The sequence below is a fragment of the Pipistrellus hanaki genome (genome assembly GCF_964339955.1).
Source record: "Pipistrellus hanaki genome assembly, chromosome: 5".
Lineage (NCBI taxonomy): Eukaryota > Metazoa > Chordata > Mammalia > Chiroptera > Vespertilionidae > Pipistrellus > Pipistrellus hanaki.
The window spans coordinates 81,379,470-81,399,673 of record NC_140507.1 but is presented as its reverse complement, the minus strand read 5'-3'; the positions used below and the strand labels follow the sequence as shown (position 1 = coordinate 81,399,673).

At 51.7% G+C, this 20,204-nt stretch overlaps 1 protein-coding gene across 1 annotated transcript; it reads left to right on the top strand.

Moving 5' to 3' along the window:
• Positions 1-8,022: 8,022 nt before the first annotated feature.
• On the top strand, positions 8,023-18,848 carry LSM4 (LSM4 homolog, U6 small nuclear RNA and mRNA degradation associated). Its single transcript, XM_084884742.1, has 5 exons — positions 8,023-8,137; positions 12,303-12,344; positions 13,633-13,731; positions 16,471-16,654; positions 18,003-18,848. The coding sequence occupies exons 1-5, from the start codon at positions 8,135-8,137 to the stop codon at positions 18,092-18,094; spliced, it is 420 nt and encodes a 139-aa protein (XP_084740868.1). The 5' UTR covers positions 8,023-8,134; the 3' UTR covers positions 18,095-18,848.
• The last annotated feature ends 1,356 nt before the right edge of the window (positions 18,849-20,204 follow it).

Genomic DNA, 20,204 nt, shown 5'->3' with positions numbered 1-20,204 from the left:
GGCCTCAGACTTGCCCAGGGCAGAGGGCTTTGGACTACCCAGGGACCTGTTTGCAAGCTCAGATTGGAGGTCACATTCTCGGTGACGATTTGGGTCTCTGGCAGCTTCAGGTAGGATTCAGAAAATTCAGAGCAGGTCTGGTCTGGCCGGGGGAGTGAGACCCAAACCAAGTGGGAGAAGAGAACAGAATGAAAATCTCACCCAGAATCAAGTTGTATGGTTTAAATGTAGTACATGTCGGGTAGAAAGTGCACATGTTGCTAGAAGCCCAGGGTGTGAAGAGAGGGAAGTCACAGTGGGTTTTGTTTTCCCCCATCAGAGGGAGGAAACTGAAACACCCAGCATCAGCCCTGATGGGGAAACTGAGTCACATGCTGCTGCCAAGAGTGATTGGGGGTAAAGGCTCAGGTTTACTGATACCTGAACCACCCACGGATCCTCTTTAAGTGGATAACTGGAATTCTCTTTTTAAATCTCCCAAAATCCTTAGAGGAAGGGTCTAGTCTTACACCATTTAGCAAGTGAGAAAACAGGCCCACGACAGCTAAGCCACTTGTCCCAGGTCACATACGGGAGGGGTATGGGATTTGGATTAAGAGCATATGGGCATATCCTTAGGGGAGGAGAAGCGTGTGCGTGCGGGCACGAGCGCGTGCACACACACACACACACACACACACACACACTCCTGGCTGGAGCTGCCAAGATGTGTGCTCAAGGATGAGCTTTGCAAAGATGTAATCACTAGTGCAATGCCCATGTAGGTTAGATGAAGGCTTAGAGAGGAGGAAGGAGAACGAGAGAGAGAGAGAGAGAGAGAGAGAGAGAGAGAGAGAGAGAGAGAGAGAGAGAGAGAGAGAGAGAGAGGAGAGGGAGAGAGAGAGAGAGGGAGAGAGAATGTTACATTGGAAAGCCAAGTGCCATAAAATGGTACGGCTGCAATGAAAATTTTGGACAGTCCTGGCCAGTGTGGCTCAGCTGGGCGAGTGTCCTTTGTACCAAAGGGTCACTCCTTCCATTTCCAGTGAGGGCACATACCCAGGTTTCTGGTTCGATCCCTTTTCAGGGCATGTGCCAGAGGCAACCAATGGATGTTTCTCTCTCACATCGATGTTTTCCTTGCTCTCTCCCTTTCCCTACCTCTCCTTCTAAAATCAATTTTTTAAAAAAAGTTTGGCAGTTCCTCAAGAAGTTACACATAGTTACCACAGGGCCCAGCAATTCAATGTCTGGGGATAAACCCCAGGCAATGAAAAGTATTAGGTGCTGAAATAGTTGTAGCCAAACCATCAAAATAAAATGTCCATCGAGGGATGAATGGATAAACAAAATGTGGTTTGCCATGGAATATTACTCAGCCATAAACATGAACAAAGTCTGATACATGCATGGATGAACCTTGAAAACACTGTGCCACGTTAAGGAAGCCAGTCACAAAAGGCCACATAGTGTGTGATTCCATCTATATGCAATGTCCTCAACAGCAAACCCATTGAGACAGAAAGGAGATTAGTGGATGCCAGGGGTAGGGGAAGGGGTATGGGGAGTGACTACTAATGGGGACCGGGTTTCCTTTTGAGTTGATGAAATGTTCTGGAACTAGATAGAGGTGATGGTTGGCAGCATGGTCATTATAGGTTGGTTGCACAACAATGCACAACCAATTCTTTTAGTCACTCAACTTATATGACTTTTTTTTTTCAAAACAGTGTAAGACTGATCACAAAGATGGAAAAAAAAAAAAGTAGTATAGTTTTTATAAACCCTCTTCTCAGCTTCCCTCAGTGAAAGAGTTTATCTTACTAAACCATTGTCAAAACCAAGAAATTGATACAATGTAATGGACTTGGGTAACACAACTTATTTCCCAGAGTTGTAAAAAAAAAAAAATTCATTTGTAAAGAACTATTCCTTTTCAAATATTAATGAGTTTTCTTAGGTAAAAAATGGAGGGCAGCCGAAACTGGTTTGGCTCAGTGGATAGAGCTTCGGCCTGTGGACTGAAAGGCCCCAGGTTCGATTCCGGTCAAGGGCATGTACCTTGGTTGCAGGCATGTCCCCAGTGGGGGGTGTGCAGGAGGCAGCTGGTCGATGTTTCTCTCTCATCAATGTTTCTAACTCTCTATCCCTCTCCCTTCATTTCTGTAAAAAATCAATAAAATATATATATATATATATTTTTAAAAATGGAAGGCAGCAAGTATGGTGGTTAGAGCTGGCTTCGGTTCAAATTCTGCCTGACTCCTTATGTGGCCTGTACCCGCAGACGAATTATTTTCCCATTTCAAGCCTCAGTTTCCTCAACTGTAAAAATGGGGATTAAAGACTACTGCATGCTTTTTATCCTATACTGGAGGCCCGGTGCATGAAAATTCACGCACTGGAGGGGGGGATCCCTCAGCCTGGCCTGCATCCCTCACAGTCCAGGAGCCCTCAAGGGTGGGAGGTGACCCAGCGATCAGGAGAAGGCGATGCTCCCATCACACCTCTGCTGCTGCCACTGCCGGCAGCACAAGCCTTCACCGGCCCTGGTTACCTGAGCCTCAGGCCAGCCCTGGGCGGCTGGGCAGCCACCATCCAAGGCTTGCCTGCACCTCAGCTGGCCCTACTTGCCTGAGCCTCAGTCAGTGGGGGGTGCAGGAGGACCGGAGGCCCCCGGCGGGGCTGAGGGACTCAGGCAGCAGGCACGTGAAGTGGCCAGCCCCAACTGAGGAATGGAGGATACTCTCAACAACATGAGTTATAATTTCCATTTGTTTAGACACCACAGTTAGGCTTCAGCTTCGGGGGAGGGAGGAAGAGAGGGATGGGCAGCTCATTGGAGGAGCCTGGGCGAGCTGTCAGTCAGTGGGGATTGCCAGAGGGGCTGAGGGGAATACGGTGGCAGGTGCATGGAGCAGCCCCCCCCATGGGTGCCGCCATCTTTGTGATGGTGTGACAGTCAATTTGCATATTGCCTCTTTATTATGTAGGATAATAAAACCCTAATATGTAAATCGACCCAGCAGCCGAAGGACCAGCGAATGACCGGTCACTAGGATGCACACTGACCACCAGGGGGCAGATGCTCAATGCAACAGCTATCCCCTGGTGGTCAATGCACCCCCCTCCCCCCCCCCCCCCCCCCGTGTGTATTGTATTTACGCATTTCTGTGTGCTCAGCCGGAAGCTGGGTTCACAGCTAGCGAGCACAATGGCGATGGGTTTTACAATGCCCCCCCTTCCTCTTTTTTAGCGGAGGGTAGGATATTTTTGTTAATTTGTTAGGTACATTGGTCCTCTTTAAGTTTTTGCTGTCAGAAATACAATTTCAACTGGAATGAAAAAAAAAATGAGTATTGGTTCAAGAGCTAAGAAAGGACAGAGATTCATGAAGCATGGGGTACAGCCAGATCCAGAATTACACAGGGTCAAGACTCTGAAGAGGAGAGATGGCCATTTATGTCCCTGAATCTCATTACTCTAACCGCAATTCCAGCACCAGCCTAGGGAAGCTCTCTGATCGGCTGAGCCAGGGACACGTGTCCACTATGAGAGGGGAGAAGGAACCATGCTGACTCCCTCAAATATTGGCCCATGCAACCTCTCATGTTTTTGCTCCAAGTCAGAGTCCAAAAGGCCTAAGTGTGCAAAAGCACAATTAAATTTGCCACACACCAGGTAATGATGAAAATCTATGCCAGGTACTGAAGTTCAAAGTATAAGACAAGGAATGATTAGATTTTGGGACCAGTCACTGAAGAGTCCATGAAGCAGCTACGCATGAGTGCGGGTTCTGACCATTGCCAGGGCAGAATCCAAACTCCAAATAGATGAAGCAATAATGAACTTCTTGGGCTCACGTAAATGGAAAGTTAGACCTAATGGCTTTAGGCACAGCTGGATTCCAGGGCTCAAACCATGCCACCCTGTCCACCAAGCAGCTCTTACGTATGTTGCATTCTTGTGTATGTTGGAACCTCATAGCACTGGGTTTTCACTATCGCACTTGTAAATCTCACTATTTCAGTAAATAGGAATATCTCACTATTTCACTTTTAACAACCTCCATGGAAATCACTCTTCTCCCTCCTAACCCTCAGTGTCTCTCTCAAGGGAGATTCTATTTTTTAAAAATATATTTTATTTATTCTTTACAGAGAGGAAAGGAGAGTGATAGAGAGCTAGAAACATCGATAGAGAGACACATCAATCAGCTGCCTTCTGCACACCCCCCACTGGGGATGTGCTCGCAATCAAGGTACAAGCCCTTGACCGGAATCAAACCTGGGACCCTTCAGTCCGCAGGCCAACGCTCTATCCCCTGAGCCAAGCCGGGTTTGGCAAGATTATATATATATTTTAAAATATATTTTATTGATATTTTTACAGAGATGAAGGGAGAGAGATAGAGAGCTAGAAACGTCGATGAGAGAGAAACATCGACCATCTGCCTCTTGCACACCCCTCACCGGGGATGTGCCCTCAACCAACGTATATGCCCTTGACCGGAATCGAGTCCGCAGACCGACGCTCTACCACTGAGCCAAACCGGTTTCGGCGGCAAGATTATATTTTTAAAAAATATGTTTTTGTTTATTTTTATAGAGGAAGGGAGGAGAGAGAGAGAGAGAGAGAGAGAGAGAGAGAGAGAGAGAGACCCCAATGAGAATCATTGATAGGCTGCCTCCACCCCACACTGGGGATCAAGCCAGCAACCCAGGAATGAAGCTGTGACCTCACCTACTGAACCAAGCTAGCTGGACTCAAGGGAGATTCTATTTGGCCTTGCTTGGTCATGTGCTTCTCTTTTGATCAATCACTATGCCCAGGGGAATGGAGAACTCTGGCCACCCTATGTTGAAAGGACCTACAAAACCCGCAGTGACCTCAGTCTACCACACGGGGTCACCCAAGTAGAATTTTCAAGGGGGAATAGGAGTTCGCCAATTGGGCAAAAGAAGAAAGTCTCCCTCCCCCAGCTGTTGTAGCTGGGTGGTTGAGCGTTGACCTATGAACCAGGAAGTCAGGGTTCCATTCCCAGTCAGGGCATATACGGCTGTATTCCCAGTAGGGGGCATGCAGGAGGCAGAGGACAGAGGATTTTTCTCTCGTCATTGACATTTCTCTCTCTCCCTTTCCCTTCCTCTCTGAGATCAATAAAAAAATATTAAAAAGAAGAAAGCCTTGCCGAAACCAGTTTGGCTCAGCGGTAGAGCGTCAGTCTGCGGACTGAAAGGTCCCAGGTTCAATTCCGGCCAAGGGCATGTACGTTGGTTGCGGGCACATCCCCGGCAGGAGGCAGCTGGACGATGTTTCTCTCTCATTGACGTTTCTAGCTCTCTATCTCTCTCCCTTCCTCTCTGTAAAAAATCAATAAAATATATATTAATAAAAATAAAAAATAAAAAGAAGAAGAAGAAAGCCTCTGCATAGGAAAGTCAGAAAGGAGTAATCCAGCACAAAATTTTCCTACTTCCACCACCATATTAATGCTGGGACACTTCTGCACCCCAGTTTCTGTTGTTTACATCAAGTAACCTTTACCCTAACAAACCAAGTTTGGCAGTTCACCCTGATCCCTCTAAAACAGTGGGGGCATCACTGTTGGCTCCTATCGACATCCTGCACACATCCCAGCTCCCCTGGGGGAAGCCCTGAACTGATGACAGATGGGACTTGTCGAATAATTGCTTCAGCTGCCCTGACCCTGGATGGGTCCACAATGAGCCATGAACTCTGATGCTGTTGTACCCAGCTGGACTGACCTCCGGTTGCTTTCTGTGTCAGCTTCTTATTGGTGCTCCCTGCAGGCTCCTTCCCTTCCTGTATCAGGTCTCCACCCCCAGTGGGGGCATCCTGGAGTCACCCCCTGAATACACTATGTGACCTTGAGTACTCATCTCAGGACCCCCAAACTAAAGCATGAAGGACAACTGTTGGTAACAAGTGTCTGGCACTTTATATGGGGTCAGTCATTGGCTAATCCACTAGCATAATGACAGATTTGTTCTAAGCCCTGGTACCTGTAAGTATGACCTTATTTGAAACGAATGACCCAGTGCACGGATTCATGCACATTGAAAGGAAATTAATCAGAAGAAAGATTCGTGCGTTACTGCAAGACATTACATGTCAAAATAGTATATATAGTATTATAAAATTAAAATACAAAATATTTGAATATCACTATTCACCCTTTCTCTATAATAGAAATGTCAGAGATGAAAGAAAATTAGTAAAATGGCCCTGATGGGTTTGGCTCAGTGGATAGAGCTCAGCCTGCAGATTCAAGGGTTCGATTCCGGTGAAAGGCATGTACCTTGGTTGTGGGCACATCACCATTGTGGGGTGTGCAGGAGGCGGCTGATTGATGTTTCTCTCTCATTGATGTTTTTAACTCTCTCTCTCCCTTCTTCTCAGTAAAAAATCAATAAAATATATTTAAAAAAATAAAATTAGTAAAATGTATATGAAAATAATAAATTGATTAATAAACAATAACATGATATAAAAACAACATGGACATAAACAATGAATTATAAATTGGTTAATAAATAAATAACAATATGATATAACAATAACAAAGTGCCAATAGTTGGTCTTCAGATACATTCTGGCGTTGCATGTGATTGGCACTAGTGAGAGCTTTATATGTATGGTGCGTGTGCAGTCAATGTTTATTTTTAAATTGACAGTGTGGCCGAAACCGGTTTGGCTCAGTGGATAGAGCATTGGCCTGCAGACTGAAAGGTCCCAGGTTCGATTCCGGTCAAGGGCATGTACCTTGGTTGCGGGCACATCCCCGGTGGGGGGTGTGCAAGAAGCAGCTGATCCGTGATTCTCTCTCATCGATGTTTCTAACTCTCTATCCCTCTCTCTTCCTCTCTGTAAAAAAATCAATATAAATAAATAAAACATTAAAAAAAAAAGTAAATTGCCAGTGTGTGTCATATGTACCAAGGAGGTCAGACGATCAGACTTATGTATCATCGGTCACTTAGCCTTTCATATATATATAGATAAGGTCTTTGCAGATGTAATTAAGGATCTTGAGGTGACATTATCCTGGATTTAGAGTGATTTTATTAAGAAAAAGGAATGTCCATGTAATAGAAAAGAGAGAAGATTTAGACACAGGCACACAGAAGAAGCCGTGTGAAGAAAGATATTGGAGTGATGTGTCCACAAGCCCAAGAACTACAAAGCTTGCCAACTAGAGAAGCTGGGAGAGCAGCAGGGGATGAATTGTCTCTCTGGGCCTTCTGTAGGAAGCAAACCTGCTGACACCTTGATTTCAGATTTCTATTGTGTAATTTGGTACAGCAGCCCAAGGAAAGAATACATTTACCTACTCATTTTGTTTACCGTCTGTCTCTCCAACCACCTCCTAACCCCAAGGAAAGCCAGTTCTGTCAGGTTTGTTCACCTGTGTTTCCAAGAGTAAGCAAGTAGTAGGTGCTCAGTACATATTTATGGCCCGTGCATTCATGTGCTTAGTATGTGCCAGAAGTTGTCCAAAGTGCTTTCATATGGCTTACCTCGTTTCATTCTCACTGAAACCTTCTATAGAGCAGACACTATCATTACACTGGTTTTACAGGGTGGATAACTAAGTCTCAGAGGGGCAATTTACTAAAACATGTGCCTTAATAAGGACCAACTACAATAGTATCAGAAGAGTAGGAGGCACCCCTCCCCCCCAAAAAAAATTAGATTTAGGAGCCCGAAGGCGCCTCCTAATAACCGTGAAGCCTCAGTTTCTCCAATTGCAAGGTGTAAGGAATAACCAGTTTTGCCCACAGTGTGGAGCCCCATCAGCGAAGGTTTCACATGCGCATGCGCCCTTACCCACAAGGCCTCCAGGGCCGGCGCACACTGCCCGCCCCGTTTTTGCAGCACTCACCGCGGCGCTTTACGACTCTTTCCCTCATTCCTTCGGCGCGGAACACGGCACCGCCCGCCCCTCGTGCCGAGCAGACCCCGCCCTATTCCGCACGGATTGGTCGCCCTGCCTTTGAGCCCCGCGCGGATTGGCTCTCGCCGCTGCCATTCCATTCAGTCTAGTGGCGCGCGGCGGAGCCGCTACCGGCGGGCGCGTGAACGGAGGCGGCTGCGGCGGAAGTGACCGGCGGGCCAGGTCCCTGCCGCCACCATGGTGAGGGCAGGGTGGTGGCGTGTTCTCGTCAGGAGGCGGGGGCGCGGCCTCCCAAGGCCCCTCTGGGCTAGCGCTGGGGCAGGGGCGACGCGGAGTGAGTGTGTAATGGGGCCCGTCCTCGGCCCGAGGAGGAGAAACTGAGGCCAGAGAGGGCAGGAGGCTCTCCTAGGGTACCCAGCGCGTCGGTCTTCGAAAACTCAGGGTTGAACGAACGTGTAACCTTAGTATAGCGACTTAGCCGCCCTCCTCCTACTTTGTATTGATAGATTGGGAAACTGAGGTTGGAGAGAAAGGGGACCCGCAGAAGGGCTCGGTGAGTGCAGCAGCGTGAGTTTGGCAGGGAAGTGTCCCCGAGTGCATCCGACCCACTCTAACCTCATCGGGAAGCTGGGATGCGAGGAAGTAGGGGTCCTGTCTGAGCTCTCAATTTAACCATTTTCAGGGTTTGCAAGGCCCTTAGAATGCTGCAGCACAGCTTCTTGTGCCTCTCGTTTCCAGGCTGAGAAACATCCAGAAAAGGTTTTTCTTCTCCCTGGATCACAAAGCAGGGGAGAGAGGGTATTTTGAGGCAGGAGCGGACTGCGTTTCCCCTGTATTTATTCACAGAAGGGAACATTGAGACCCTGACAGGGAAACGGAGGCCCCCACGGAGGAACTCAGAGTTGGGCTTCCTGGGAGAGTGCTTGGCCTCTGAGCGCCTGAGTCACTCGGACCATTGCTGCATGTTTCTCGGGGTTAGTGAAGGTTCCCACAAAGGCTGCTGACTAGCACAGGAGAGAAGGGGTCAGCTTCCTCCCAGCTGGAAGGCAGAGTCAGCCTGAGGAAACGAGCAGAACGATCCCTCTTTTAAGCTTCATGGAGGCAAAGCTTTGTATCTAACCCTGATACATTCTCAGAGTCTAGGACCGTGCCTGTGCAAAGTGCAGGCTCATCGTTTCAGCTGGAAGTGCCCAGGAGTAGACAAGGCATGACACCTCCCCAGTTCCCTGTGGTCCTGGCGGCTGGAAGTGGAGGGCTGGGTGGGTGTGTGTGGGGGGACAGTCCCTGCCGGCTTTTTGAATTGGGAACCTCAGGAGCCCATTGGGTCTCCTCCAGGATTGGCCCAGATCTGGCAACCAGACTCCAAACCTTGTGAGAAAGCCCACAGAAAGGAATCCTCTTTTCTTTAGCTTTTCTGACTTTCCCAACTCCAGTCTCCCCCGGAACTGAGTGTTTGGCCCTCTCCCGTTTCTTTTGACACCTCTTTTCATTGAGGTTTTTTTAAATATATATTTTATTGATTTTTTACAGAGAGGGAGGGAGAGGAATAGAGAGAAACATCGATGAAAGAGAAACATCAATCAGCTGCCTCCTGCACACCTCCGACTGGGGATGTGCCCGCAACCAAGGTACATGCCCTTGACCGGAATCGAACCTGGGACCCTTCAGTCCGCCAACTGAGCCAACCGGCCTTGGCTCCATTGAGTTTTAAGTTCTCCAGTATCCTCCCCTTCTTTTTTCCCCTCCAGCTCCAGCACAGTTTGGGGATGAGGATGGAGATGGCAAGACAGGCCCACTGCTCCTGGCCGTTGCAGCAGTGGAGGGCTGTCTGGATGCCACCTCTCCCTTGAGCTCCTTATTGGTGGGCGGGGCGGGTGGAATGCATGTACCTTCCTGGGCAGTATGTGTATTTCCCTTGTATTTATTCAGCAAATATTTTCTTAGTCCACCTGGTGTGCCTGGCCCCATGCTTGGCATTGGACAAAGTCCACACCTCCTGAGTTTTCCAGTCTAGCAAAAGGCGTGGCGGTTCAAGTCTAGCCAGGGAGACAAGTAAACAAGATAATTAGAGACTGGCTAAGTGCTATAATGGAAACAGCAGAGGGTGGCCCAGGTGGAACCCTTGTTTCCTAAATGGGGTTATTATGAGGTCCTGGCAGAGGGAGGTGGTGTTGGAGCGGCAACCAGCCCGGGGAGAGGCACCCCAGGCGGAGGGAATCGCAGGAACAAAGGTTGAGCAATAGGAACCTGCATGGTGTGCGAGCAGAATGGGCGTATTTGCTGGATCCGTGTCAGGTGTGGCCCGCCTGGGGCGTGAGTGAGAGGGAAGTCGGGAGGGCTGGGAGCAGGTGCTGGTCCCTTATGAGTTTCAGACCTCCTCGGCTACTCTGGATAGGGCACAGCCAGGGACATCTGTGGAGGATGCAGGGCCTCCAGAACTGTGCTGCAGTAGCTGGGACAAGGTGGTGACCCGAGAGAGGCCGTCATCAGCGTAGGGGTCGTATATGTCCTAAAAGACACCTGTGGATCCCTAGCTGACAGGCATCTGTCTCCTTTCACTGGCTCACCATGACCTTCTGTTTCCCTGGGCAGCTCCCTCCTCTGACCCCCCCTCTGCTTCTTGGCAGCTGAGTCCGTGTTTCATTCTCATTCCAGGCCTAGCCTGACCCTCTCCCCTTTCCGGTGATCTGGGAGCAGAACCCAGCTGTCTCATCGCCTTGGTTCAGATTCCCACTTGCCCAGGAAAGCCCACAGCGTCTCCACAGTAAAAGGCAATCTGGACGCGTGGCCCCGCCTGCCATTCTGATCCTCCTGGGAGTTTTCTCCTTCACGGCCTGGCGCAGTGTCACACAGATGCACCCAAATGAGAGGGCAGGGGCTGTGGTTGGCCAAGTTGGTCTCCAACCTGCCCATCCTCCCTAGAGCAGCTGCCTCTCCTCCACGTGGCTGGTTCTTATCTTGCCAGTCCAGGAAGCCAGTGCAGGAAGTGGGCTTGGGCCTGGCTTCCTGTTGTCGCTGGACCTCCCCTGGTAACTCTTCTGGGGAAGGCCTGTGGGATATCGGATTGGCCCCCAACCCAAGCCCTTCCATGGAGAGCCACACTGTGGGGGCTGAGGGCCATTCCAGCCTCCACAGGAGACGCTTTCCACTCTGCCACCTGGAGAAACAGCTGCCCCATATCCAGTGAGTGTGTGAGGCCAGGCCCCATATCCAGGGAGTGTGTGAGGCCAGGCCCCATATCCAGGGAGTGTGTGAGGCCAGGCCCCATATCCAGGGAGTGTGTGAGGCCAGGCCCCATATCCAGGGAGTGTGTGAGGCCAGGCCCCATATCCAGGGAGTGTGTGAGGCCAGGCCCCATATCCAGGGAGTGTGTGAGGCCAGGCCCCATATCCAGGGAGTGTGTGAGGCCAGGCCCCATATCCAGGGAGTGTGTGAGGCCAGGCCAGGATGAAGCAGAACCTCTTGCTCCCTGAGGCAGTTCCCTGTCTGCAGGGTCCTTAGTCCAGAACCTTCATCTAGCCGTACTGATTGGGCTTCCTCTGGACCTGGACCCAAGCACCACCGCCTCAGTCACTTTGTGGAGAGCCAGAGGTGGCTCCAGTGCATGTGTTCCCAAAATGAGAAGAGCTGGATTTTTTCCAGTTGCACCGTGTTTGTTATTAAAAAGAAATCCAGTAATGATGGAAAAAGAAATAACCTTAAAAGCCTACCTCATTTGGGTGAGCTTTAAAAGATTCCACCCTTTCTTTGTCTGCCATCCCTGCAATAACCACAAACTTTTTCTGGAATGTTTCTCCCTCTAACCTGTGAATTCCTGTCTTTGAAAACCCAGTTCAGATGTGGCCTCTTCAGATCAAGGTGGACTCCCCACTGTGCTTGGCCGAGTCACTCTTGGTCCAATTGGGGCTGCCCTCCAGCTTCAGACAGTCAGTCAAACCAAGCTCTCTCTTACCAGCTCTAGGGCTGGGCAGTATTCTCTGAGCCTCAGTATCCCCATCTGTAAAGAGGGTGTGACAGTAGTCCTGTGCAGTGCTGGGAATGAGACCTGGAGTTGGATGTATCCATGTGGATGCATCTTAAATATCAGTTGAGCAAAACAGCAGCAGAGAGACCTGTATGCTCTGATGCTGCTGATAAGCTTGGTGGGTGAGGGAAAACGTACAGTGGGAGTTATTAAAAAAAGCAAATAAACAGCCCTGGGCTTAGGTGTCAGCTGCCTCTGGAAGGAGAGGGGCCTGGAGCGGGAGGCAGGTGTGTCCTGGGGTTGTGCAGGAGGAGAAATGCTTCTCCCTTAGGGGGTCAGGCTTGTGTGCTCCTGTATTCCGGTGCTATTGTGGGACCCTGCCCAGAGCCTGGGGCTCCCACGAGCTGATTACACAGACAGATTTGTACTTTTGCATTTCAGCTCCCGTTGTCACTGCTGAAGACGGCTCAGAATCACCCCATGGTATGTACCATCTGGGACAGCGAGTGTCAGTGGGGACCAGCCTTAGCACAGGGACAGGGACACTGGGCAAAGGGTGAGGTGCCTCTAGCCAAACCTGCTTCCCCGCCTGTCAACAAAACAGCAGCTGTTCTCTACTTCCCACACGGGTCAGGACCAGTGCCATTGTTGCTGCTTACAAAAGTAATAGTGCTTATTAAAATGTCAAACAGAAAAGTCATTTTCCCAGCAGGTTATTAACTAATTCTGTAATACATGTGTGTGCTTTTTATTCAATGTAATTAGCTACCACAAAACTCAGCCCTTTAAAGTGAATGATGCAGTGGTCTTTAGTAGATTCACAGTGTGGCACAGCCATCACCTCTCCCCGGATCCAGAACATTTCCGTCATCCGAAGGAGACCCCATGCTCTTTAGCAGTTACTCCCCATGCTGCTTGCCCAGTCCCTGAGAACCACCGTCCACTTTCTGTCTCTCTGGATTTGCCTCTTCTGGACACTACATATAAATGGGGTCGTAGAACATGTGGCCTGTGTGTGGGCTTCTTGCCCTCAGCATGTTTTCAGGGTTCATCCATATTGTGGTATTTTATGGCTGAATAATATTCCAGATGGACCACCATGTGTTTATCCATTCATCAGTTGGTGTACATTTTATTTTTTCTATCTCTTGGCTATTTGTGGAATATTTGGCGACTATGAATGCTCGTGTGTGCATTTTTACGCGGATGCATGCCTTTACAAATATCTGAGTTGGTTCTTTTTTGTTGTTGTTAATCCTCACCTGAGGATATTTTTTCCATTGGTGGTTTTTTAGAGAGTTTTCCAGGGAACGGGGAGAAAAATGAGAGAGAGGCACACAGGTTGGTTGCCTCCCTCATGCGCCCTGATCAGAGGTTAGGGATCAAACTTGAAACCCAGGTATGACCGGGAGTAGAACCCTCGACCCTTAGATACTCAGGCTGAGGTTCTAACCACTGAGAAACATGGGCCAGGGCTGAGTGTTTGTTTGTTTTTAAATCAGCCTTTATTGTTTTTATTGGGTTTTGGGTCTTTTTATTTTTTTCCTCACCAAAAAAAAGGTTTCCTTGTAGAAATGCCCAGCAGAATGTACAGAGAAAGCAGAATATGTTCCTGTAAGATGGGCCTCTCTGGGGCCTAGGCGCTGTGTGCAGTGGCCCCTGGGTACTGAACGGAGCTGAGGACATACTGAATGGGGTTAGGGCTACTCTTACTGGCAGGCCTGCACCTCCCTTGGGACCCCTGGCTGACTTGGGACCCGTTTCTCTCCAGTTAGTGGAGCTTAAAAACGGGGAGACATACAATGGCCACCTGGTCAGCTGTGACAACTGGATGAACATCAACCTGCGCGAGGTGATCTGCACATCGAGGGTGAGTACCCTTGAGCTGAGTCTGTGCCTGACGCCTGGGGGCCATTGAGTGGGGCGGGCAGGCATGGGGAGTAGGGGCATTGTGACCAGGGGTGCTCGCTGGGACTGGAGGCTTACAGAGCTTCAGCGTTCTGGCTTCCACATGAAGTGAAGGCCCTTCCCTGCACCTTTTGGGAGGAGCAGGTCAGCCTACCACAGGCCATCCTACCCAGGGTGGGGCCCGAGGGAGGAGCAGGGCTCCCAGTGTCCTGGACTCTGCACCTGTGAGGCCTTTGCACCTGTGGGGATGTTTCCTTGTCAGGCACTGATCTGCTCTCCCTTTCCTCCTGCCCCTGCTTCCACCCCTGACAAAGACAGACTCAGGCCTGAGGGGGGGTGCTTCTGGCTTCAAGTCTGCGGGCAGGCAGACCCTCCCCTCCTGTCAGCCTTGGCTGCTGCTGTTCCAGGCTGCAGGCCATAGTGGTGTGGCCATAGGGTATCTGGCGGCAAGGACAGCCCAATGGCCCCAGAGGCTCGCTTACCTCCCCAGGCCTGAAGCCAGGAACTGCAGGGCCAGAACCTGAGCTCCCAGGGCTGGGAAGTATCCCTGGTCACAGGCTGGGAAGACCCCAGAGCCATGAGGACCAGGATGGCGGTGGAGGCAGGCGCTCTCCACTAACGTGCATGGGCTCTCTCCTGCCTGGATTCCAGCCTTAGTCCCCATGCCTGCAGACCCCCAGGTTACAGAGGAAAAAGCTCTGGGGCCTTAGCCAGCTTGGAGCTGTCTTGAGCCTGAGGGTAGCGTGCCCCTAGGGTTTGCCATGCCAGAGTACAGCACAGCAAGACAGCCCCCTACCCCTGGTCCATCCTTCTGCATGGTTCACACCCCAACGGGCAGACTCGTGGGCATGACCCCTTCCCTCAGCTACACAGCTCTGTGACCTGTCCTTGTAATGATACACCGTGGAGCTTCCACATCAGCTAGAAGCTCCCTCCTGGTTTTCTTGCCACGTGTCAGGCAGCAGGTGTGTGGGCAGCTCCATGATGGCTTATAAGACAGTGCTGCAATGCACGGCCTGGCGTGCATGTCTTTCTGCACATGACCCGTAGGTCTGTGTCCACTTGTAGAACCAACCACGGGGGTTGGGGACAGTTGGTCCAGCCTCCAGAGTCAACTAAGCCTAGGAACATGGCTCCTCTGGGCAGTTCCCTCTGTGGCCAGGTGGTTGGGAGGAGAGGCTGGGGTGAGGTTTGAAATCCCTTGGGCAGTGGGTGGCAGAGTCCGGGGAACCCGGGTTGGCGGGCGCTAAACTGCCATGGAAAGCAGAGTGTACTGAGTGTACTGAGGGAGCGTACTGAGCCTGGCCTGGCCTTGGCTCAGGGAGAGCCAATCAAGGAGCAGCCAGCCCCAGCCCTGGCCTCCAGCTTCCCCGGAATCCTTCTGTTTCTATCTGGCTGTACTTTGCATCCCCATAGACTTGGCCCCTTGCCCACTCTTTCTGGGAAAGGAATGTGCAGGGCCTCCTGGGGTTCCTGTGTGGGGTGGGAGCTCATGTATGTTCCTGGGAAGAGTTAGCCCTCGAATATTCTGTCTGACCCTCCGAATGCTTGTGCTAGGCCAGACCAGACTGCTGGTGAGTGTCAAGTGAGAGGACTGGGGATTTCAGGGAGCTGGAAGGCAAGCCCCGTCAAGGACCAGAGTTAGCTGGACAAGGAAAGGAGGGAACAGTGTGCAAAGGCCTAGAGGCAGGAAATCCCTCCTGTGTGTTCCAGAAAGTTTCATCTGGAAGGTGTGCTGAGTACCCAGAGAGGGCAGCCAGGGTGGGGCTAGATCTTGGGCACTCAGGAGCCATACTGTTTGGCCCTGGTCCTTGGCCAAGGGACCCTGACTGGGTTCTAAGCAGGGAGAGGTCTTGGTCTGCTTTCTAAGGGCGTGGGGGAGGAAAGGCTACCCAGGCCTCTGGCTCCAGGCAGTAGGGGTGGGGCTGGGGAGCTAATAGGAGGCCCTAGGCTCCTGCCCAAGGGCAGCAGGAGGGACTTAGGGGAAGGCCTTGAGCTGGTTCCAGGATATGGGGTTGGGGGAAGGGCAGTCTGCGTCCTAGGAACCACAGGGTTTTTACTTTGTAAGCCCCCTTGTCTCTCCAGCCTGTTAGCTCCCCTGAAAATTGGCATGTTGGGGAGCTAATGCTGGCGAACGCCATACCTACCTCCTCACCCCCCTCCTGGACTTCTTCACCTGTCACAGAGGGTCTCTTTCTGCTGGCCTGTGTCCCACACCACGCTCAGCCTCTGCCTGGAGATAGTTGAATGAATAAATGAGTCAGCTATAGGTACAGCCCAGCAGATTGATCTGGTGCCCTCGTCTCCATACCTGCCTGTGTCTGGGCATGGCATGGCACCTCCCTAGGAAAGGTTCCAGAAGGCTGGGGACAGGTGCAGACAGGAGGTGGGTTGTGGCAGCACCTGGTACCTGGTGCATGGGGCAGCCCCCCACCCTGAGCTTTGGGCTGCAGGTAACAAACCCCATTCCACGCGAGAGGACAGGTTGACGCCGTCTTCCATGTAGCTCTGCTGCTCTTCCTCATGTGCCAAGGGTGCTGAGGGTCTGTTGGGACCCTTTGGAGGGGTCTCGTGGCATATCTAGGACTGTGAACTCGGCAGCCTACAGCGGTGATGCCAGAGATACAGGTGGCACCCAGCTGTCTGTACCCACTCTGAAGGGACCTGCGTGGATCTGAGATCCCCACCCCCTCTTGTGCAGGATGGGGACAAGTTCTGGCGCATGCCCGAGTGCTACATCCGCGGCAGCACCATCAAGTACCTGCGCATCCCCGATGAGATCATTGACATGGTCAAAGAAGAGGTGGTGGCCAAGGGTCGTGGCCGTGGTGGCCTGCAGCAGCAGAAGCAGCAGAAAGGCCGCGGCATGGGGGGTTCTGGACGAGGTATGTGTCACACACACACACACACACACACACACAGACACAGCGAGTGGCTGCAGCACGTGGCATCTATTTCAGCCCAGTGTTGACATTCTTGGCTGGTGCTCTCACAGTGCAGCAGGCCTGGCTCTGAGCCTCTCCCCTCAACTCCACCCCTACCCCTACCCCACCCCTTACCCTTGCAACAGAGCCAGGGGAGCTGTGACTCACAGGGCTCTTCTGTGGAGTGGCTTTTGCTGACTGCCATCTATCCCAGACCCCAACTCGGGGTCCCAGCTGAGTCCTTGGTGCCCAGCAGATTGATCTGGTGCCAGGAAGACCTGGGCTTTAAACTCTCATCTCTGGGCATGGCACCTCCCCAGGACTCAGTTCCCCTCTGTAGAGAGGATCTGGCGGTGCCCGCCTCATCAGGCTGCAGGCAAGGACCCCAACTCAGGGCCCAGCACAGGACCCTTCCCTGCCCTGACTCCTTGATGCCAAGGTCACACCTTTTTTATAGACTCCCCTCACTGCCTCGACCTGACAACCCTGGCACACAGTTACATTTGTTGTGCAGTCAGCTGGGGCTGAACCTAGAGGCCGTCTGTAAGCCCCGCCTTCCTGGTGGGGTTCCTGTTCTTGGAGGGGCTTGGCCTTTCTCTTCCTTACGCGTGGACCTTCTGAATGCCAGGCCTGGAGCCAGCTCTCAGCCAGACAGAGTAACCACAGGAAGAGGGCAGGAGGGCACTCCGGGTGGAGGGTTGACAGAAACGGGGGACAGTGGGCCCTCGTTCTCAGGGCCTGTCTGATACCTGAGGCCAGGCTCTTTGCATTGGTGGGTACCAGTGGTGACTAAGCTACAAGGAGGGCAGGAGGAGTGGCCTGCGCAGGCCACTCTGAAGAGAAGCCACCTTGGCAAAGCTGGTCTTTATCATGAGAAGTGAGATGGCGCAACCCATGCCAGCATTAGTCTCTGGACTTACAGGATGGGGTTAGTGTGAAGGAGGTCCTGGGTCCCAGGTGTACACCTCAGCCTCAGAGTTAGGTCTCTGCTCCACCCTGGCCAGAGTCCTGCCCCTGTCCTGGCTCCTGCTCCCCTCTCCAGTGACCACTCACCCCAGCCCCGGTCCCTCTCTCCCAGGAAGCCTGACCCAAGCCCTGATGTGACTTGTGGTCCTCCTCCGTCCTTCCTCATACCCTTTGCAACCTGGGGGATCTGGTCTCTTCTGTCACACTGAGAACATTCTCGAGCACCACCCATACCCAGCTTTTCAGCCTGCTTTTCCTCACTCTACATAGGGGGGCCACAGAGACTCGGGGTTAGAATACCCTGGAGCCTGGCTCCCATGCAGCCCCCACTTCTGTCCTGCAGGTGTGTTTGGCGGCCGTGGCAGAGGCGGGATCCCAGGCCCTGGCAGAGGTCAGCCAGAGAAGAAGCCCGGCAGGCAGGCGGGTAAACAGTGAACTGGCCCGGCGACCCCCAGGGACTTAAGCCCTTCCCCAACAGGCTGTACATCTGCTCCAGTCCATGAGTCTGTTCAGAACAGAAAGAAGAGGCAGGTGTTGGGGGACCCCACCTGTGCATTTTGTGGTCCTTTTTATGTTGTCTTTTTTTTTTATTTTATTTTTTTTATTGATTTTTGATAGAGGAAGGGGGAGAGAGAGACATTGATGTGAGAAAAACATCGATCTCCTGCCTCCGGCATGTACCCTGACTGGGGATTGAACCTGCAACCTGGATACGTGCTCTGACTGGGAATTGAAATTGCAACCTTTCAGTGTACAGGACAATGCTCCAACCAACCAAGCCACACTGGCCAGGGCATTAAGTCTTTTTTTATTTTTTTAGCCAGCATTTCTACAGTTGGAAATATTTGGTTTTGATTTTGTGAAGTCGCAGCCAGCTTGATTCCTGGAAGGTTCTGCGTGTTAATGCATCTGTAGAGCCTTCCCCCTTGTGTTAACAAGGGCATTTTCCGAACGGGTTTGTTTTGTATCTCTTGTAGACCCCTGTGTGGAAAACAGATGGGAGTTTTCATTTTAAGGTCTTTGCACTGAGGTTGACAGTCCAGGGAGTTTTCCTGGGACAGACCTGAAACTGTCTTTTCAAAACAAATCCGCCCGGACCTGGGCCTCAGATGCTGTTGTGGGGCCTTGGTTGGGCCCTGTTCCTTTGCCTTTCTCCCTCTTTTGTGTTACAAAAATAAAAACAAAACAACTACAAGTCACAAATCCAAAGTTTCTTTTGAACCGCTGGGCACATAATGAGAAGTTTCCTTTCTAGGCCCGCAGCACATCTCGCTGAGGGTAAGCATTTCCAACAGGACCTTTACGATGTCCTTCTACATGTTCTTATGAAAGGCAAAGAGTTTCACACAATGTGGATGGTGGTATCTTGGAGAAGAGGGAAGAGGCTTAAGAAAATCCAAACATTACGTGAGTCAGTTGCCTTCTCTTATTGGGTGAACTCTGGTGTGAATGGTTCTTTCGAAATAGCAGAGTGTTGGTGGCAAGGCTGGGCCTTGTGGTTGCCTGCTGGCTCCCACCCCCACCTCTCAGCATCATCTCTCCCTCTCTCTCTCTCTGCAGAAGGATTCCTGGTCTGAGGGGTGGGGAGCGGGGCTCCTGCCACAGGTGTTCTGTCTGGTGGAGCTTTGATGAGATGGGGGCTCTGGGATCAAGCAGCCCATGGGCTGTGATGGGAAGTCGTGGAGGCCTGCTCCTGGCAGTTTAACTGATTTGGACCAGGAGCGCCCCAGCACCTTGTATCCTTCTGAAGTTCAGGGATATGAGCCCCTTTCTGGTCACCACACTGCCCTTAGCCTCAGCCCATGCAAGTCTACATAATTTTGCTCTGTCCACCCGGCCCTCACCTTCCCAAAGGGCAGCTTGGCTAGCTGTCCTGTCATCTCCCCCCAGGCATAAGCCAAAAGTAAGGGGCCTCGATCTTTGTGTCTTGGTGGTCTGTCAGCAGTGCCTGTGCCCTCTCGGCAGACAATGCAGGATCCTCAAATGGGGCAGTGACCCCTCCCCCTGGAGTTTGCTCCTGGTGGCCATCAGGAGCCTCACTCGCCCAGGTGTGATTTAGCCTGGGGCCAAGAGCCCTTTCCTGGGACATACAGTAGGTACAGCTGTTTGGGAGGTGTCTGTTGCTTTTCTGTATCACCCTTGCCTGCGCACACCGCCAAGTCATTCCTCCTTGAAGCCTGCACTGAACCTACCGCCACCACCTCCAGGAGGTGTGACGGCAGCTGTCCTCCCACCCTCTGATTGGACCTTGGTGCCAGGCACCTCCTGGTGTTGGCAGTACGTGTCTCCAGTGGCTCAGCATGTGCTCCAGGGTCCTCCGCCATCCCCTGTGGACAAAGGGCTGGCTGCTTAGTCAGGGGGAGAAGGCCTGCTGTCCACTCAATGGGAGAGGCCACTGCCACAGCAGGGGCAGAGGGCTGGCTTAGGACAGGAATGGGGGCCACAACCCATCCGGGTGCTTTTGGAGGAGAAGAAAGCAAAGTGGGAAGTAGAGGTGGTCAGAGAAGGCAAGAAGGTGATATGTGTGAAGGGCTTGAGCGAGGCA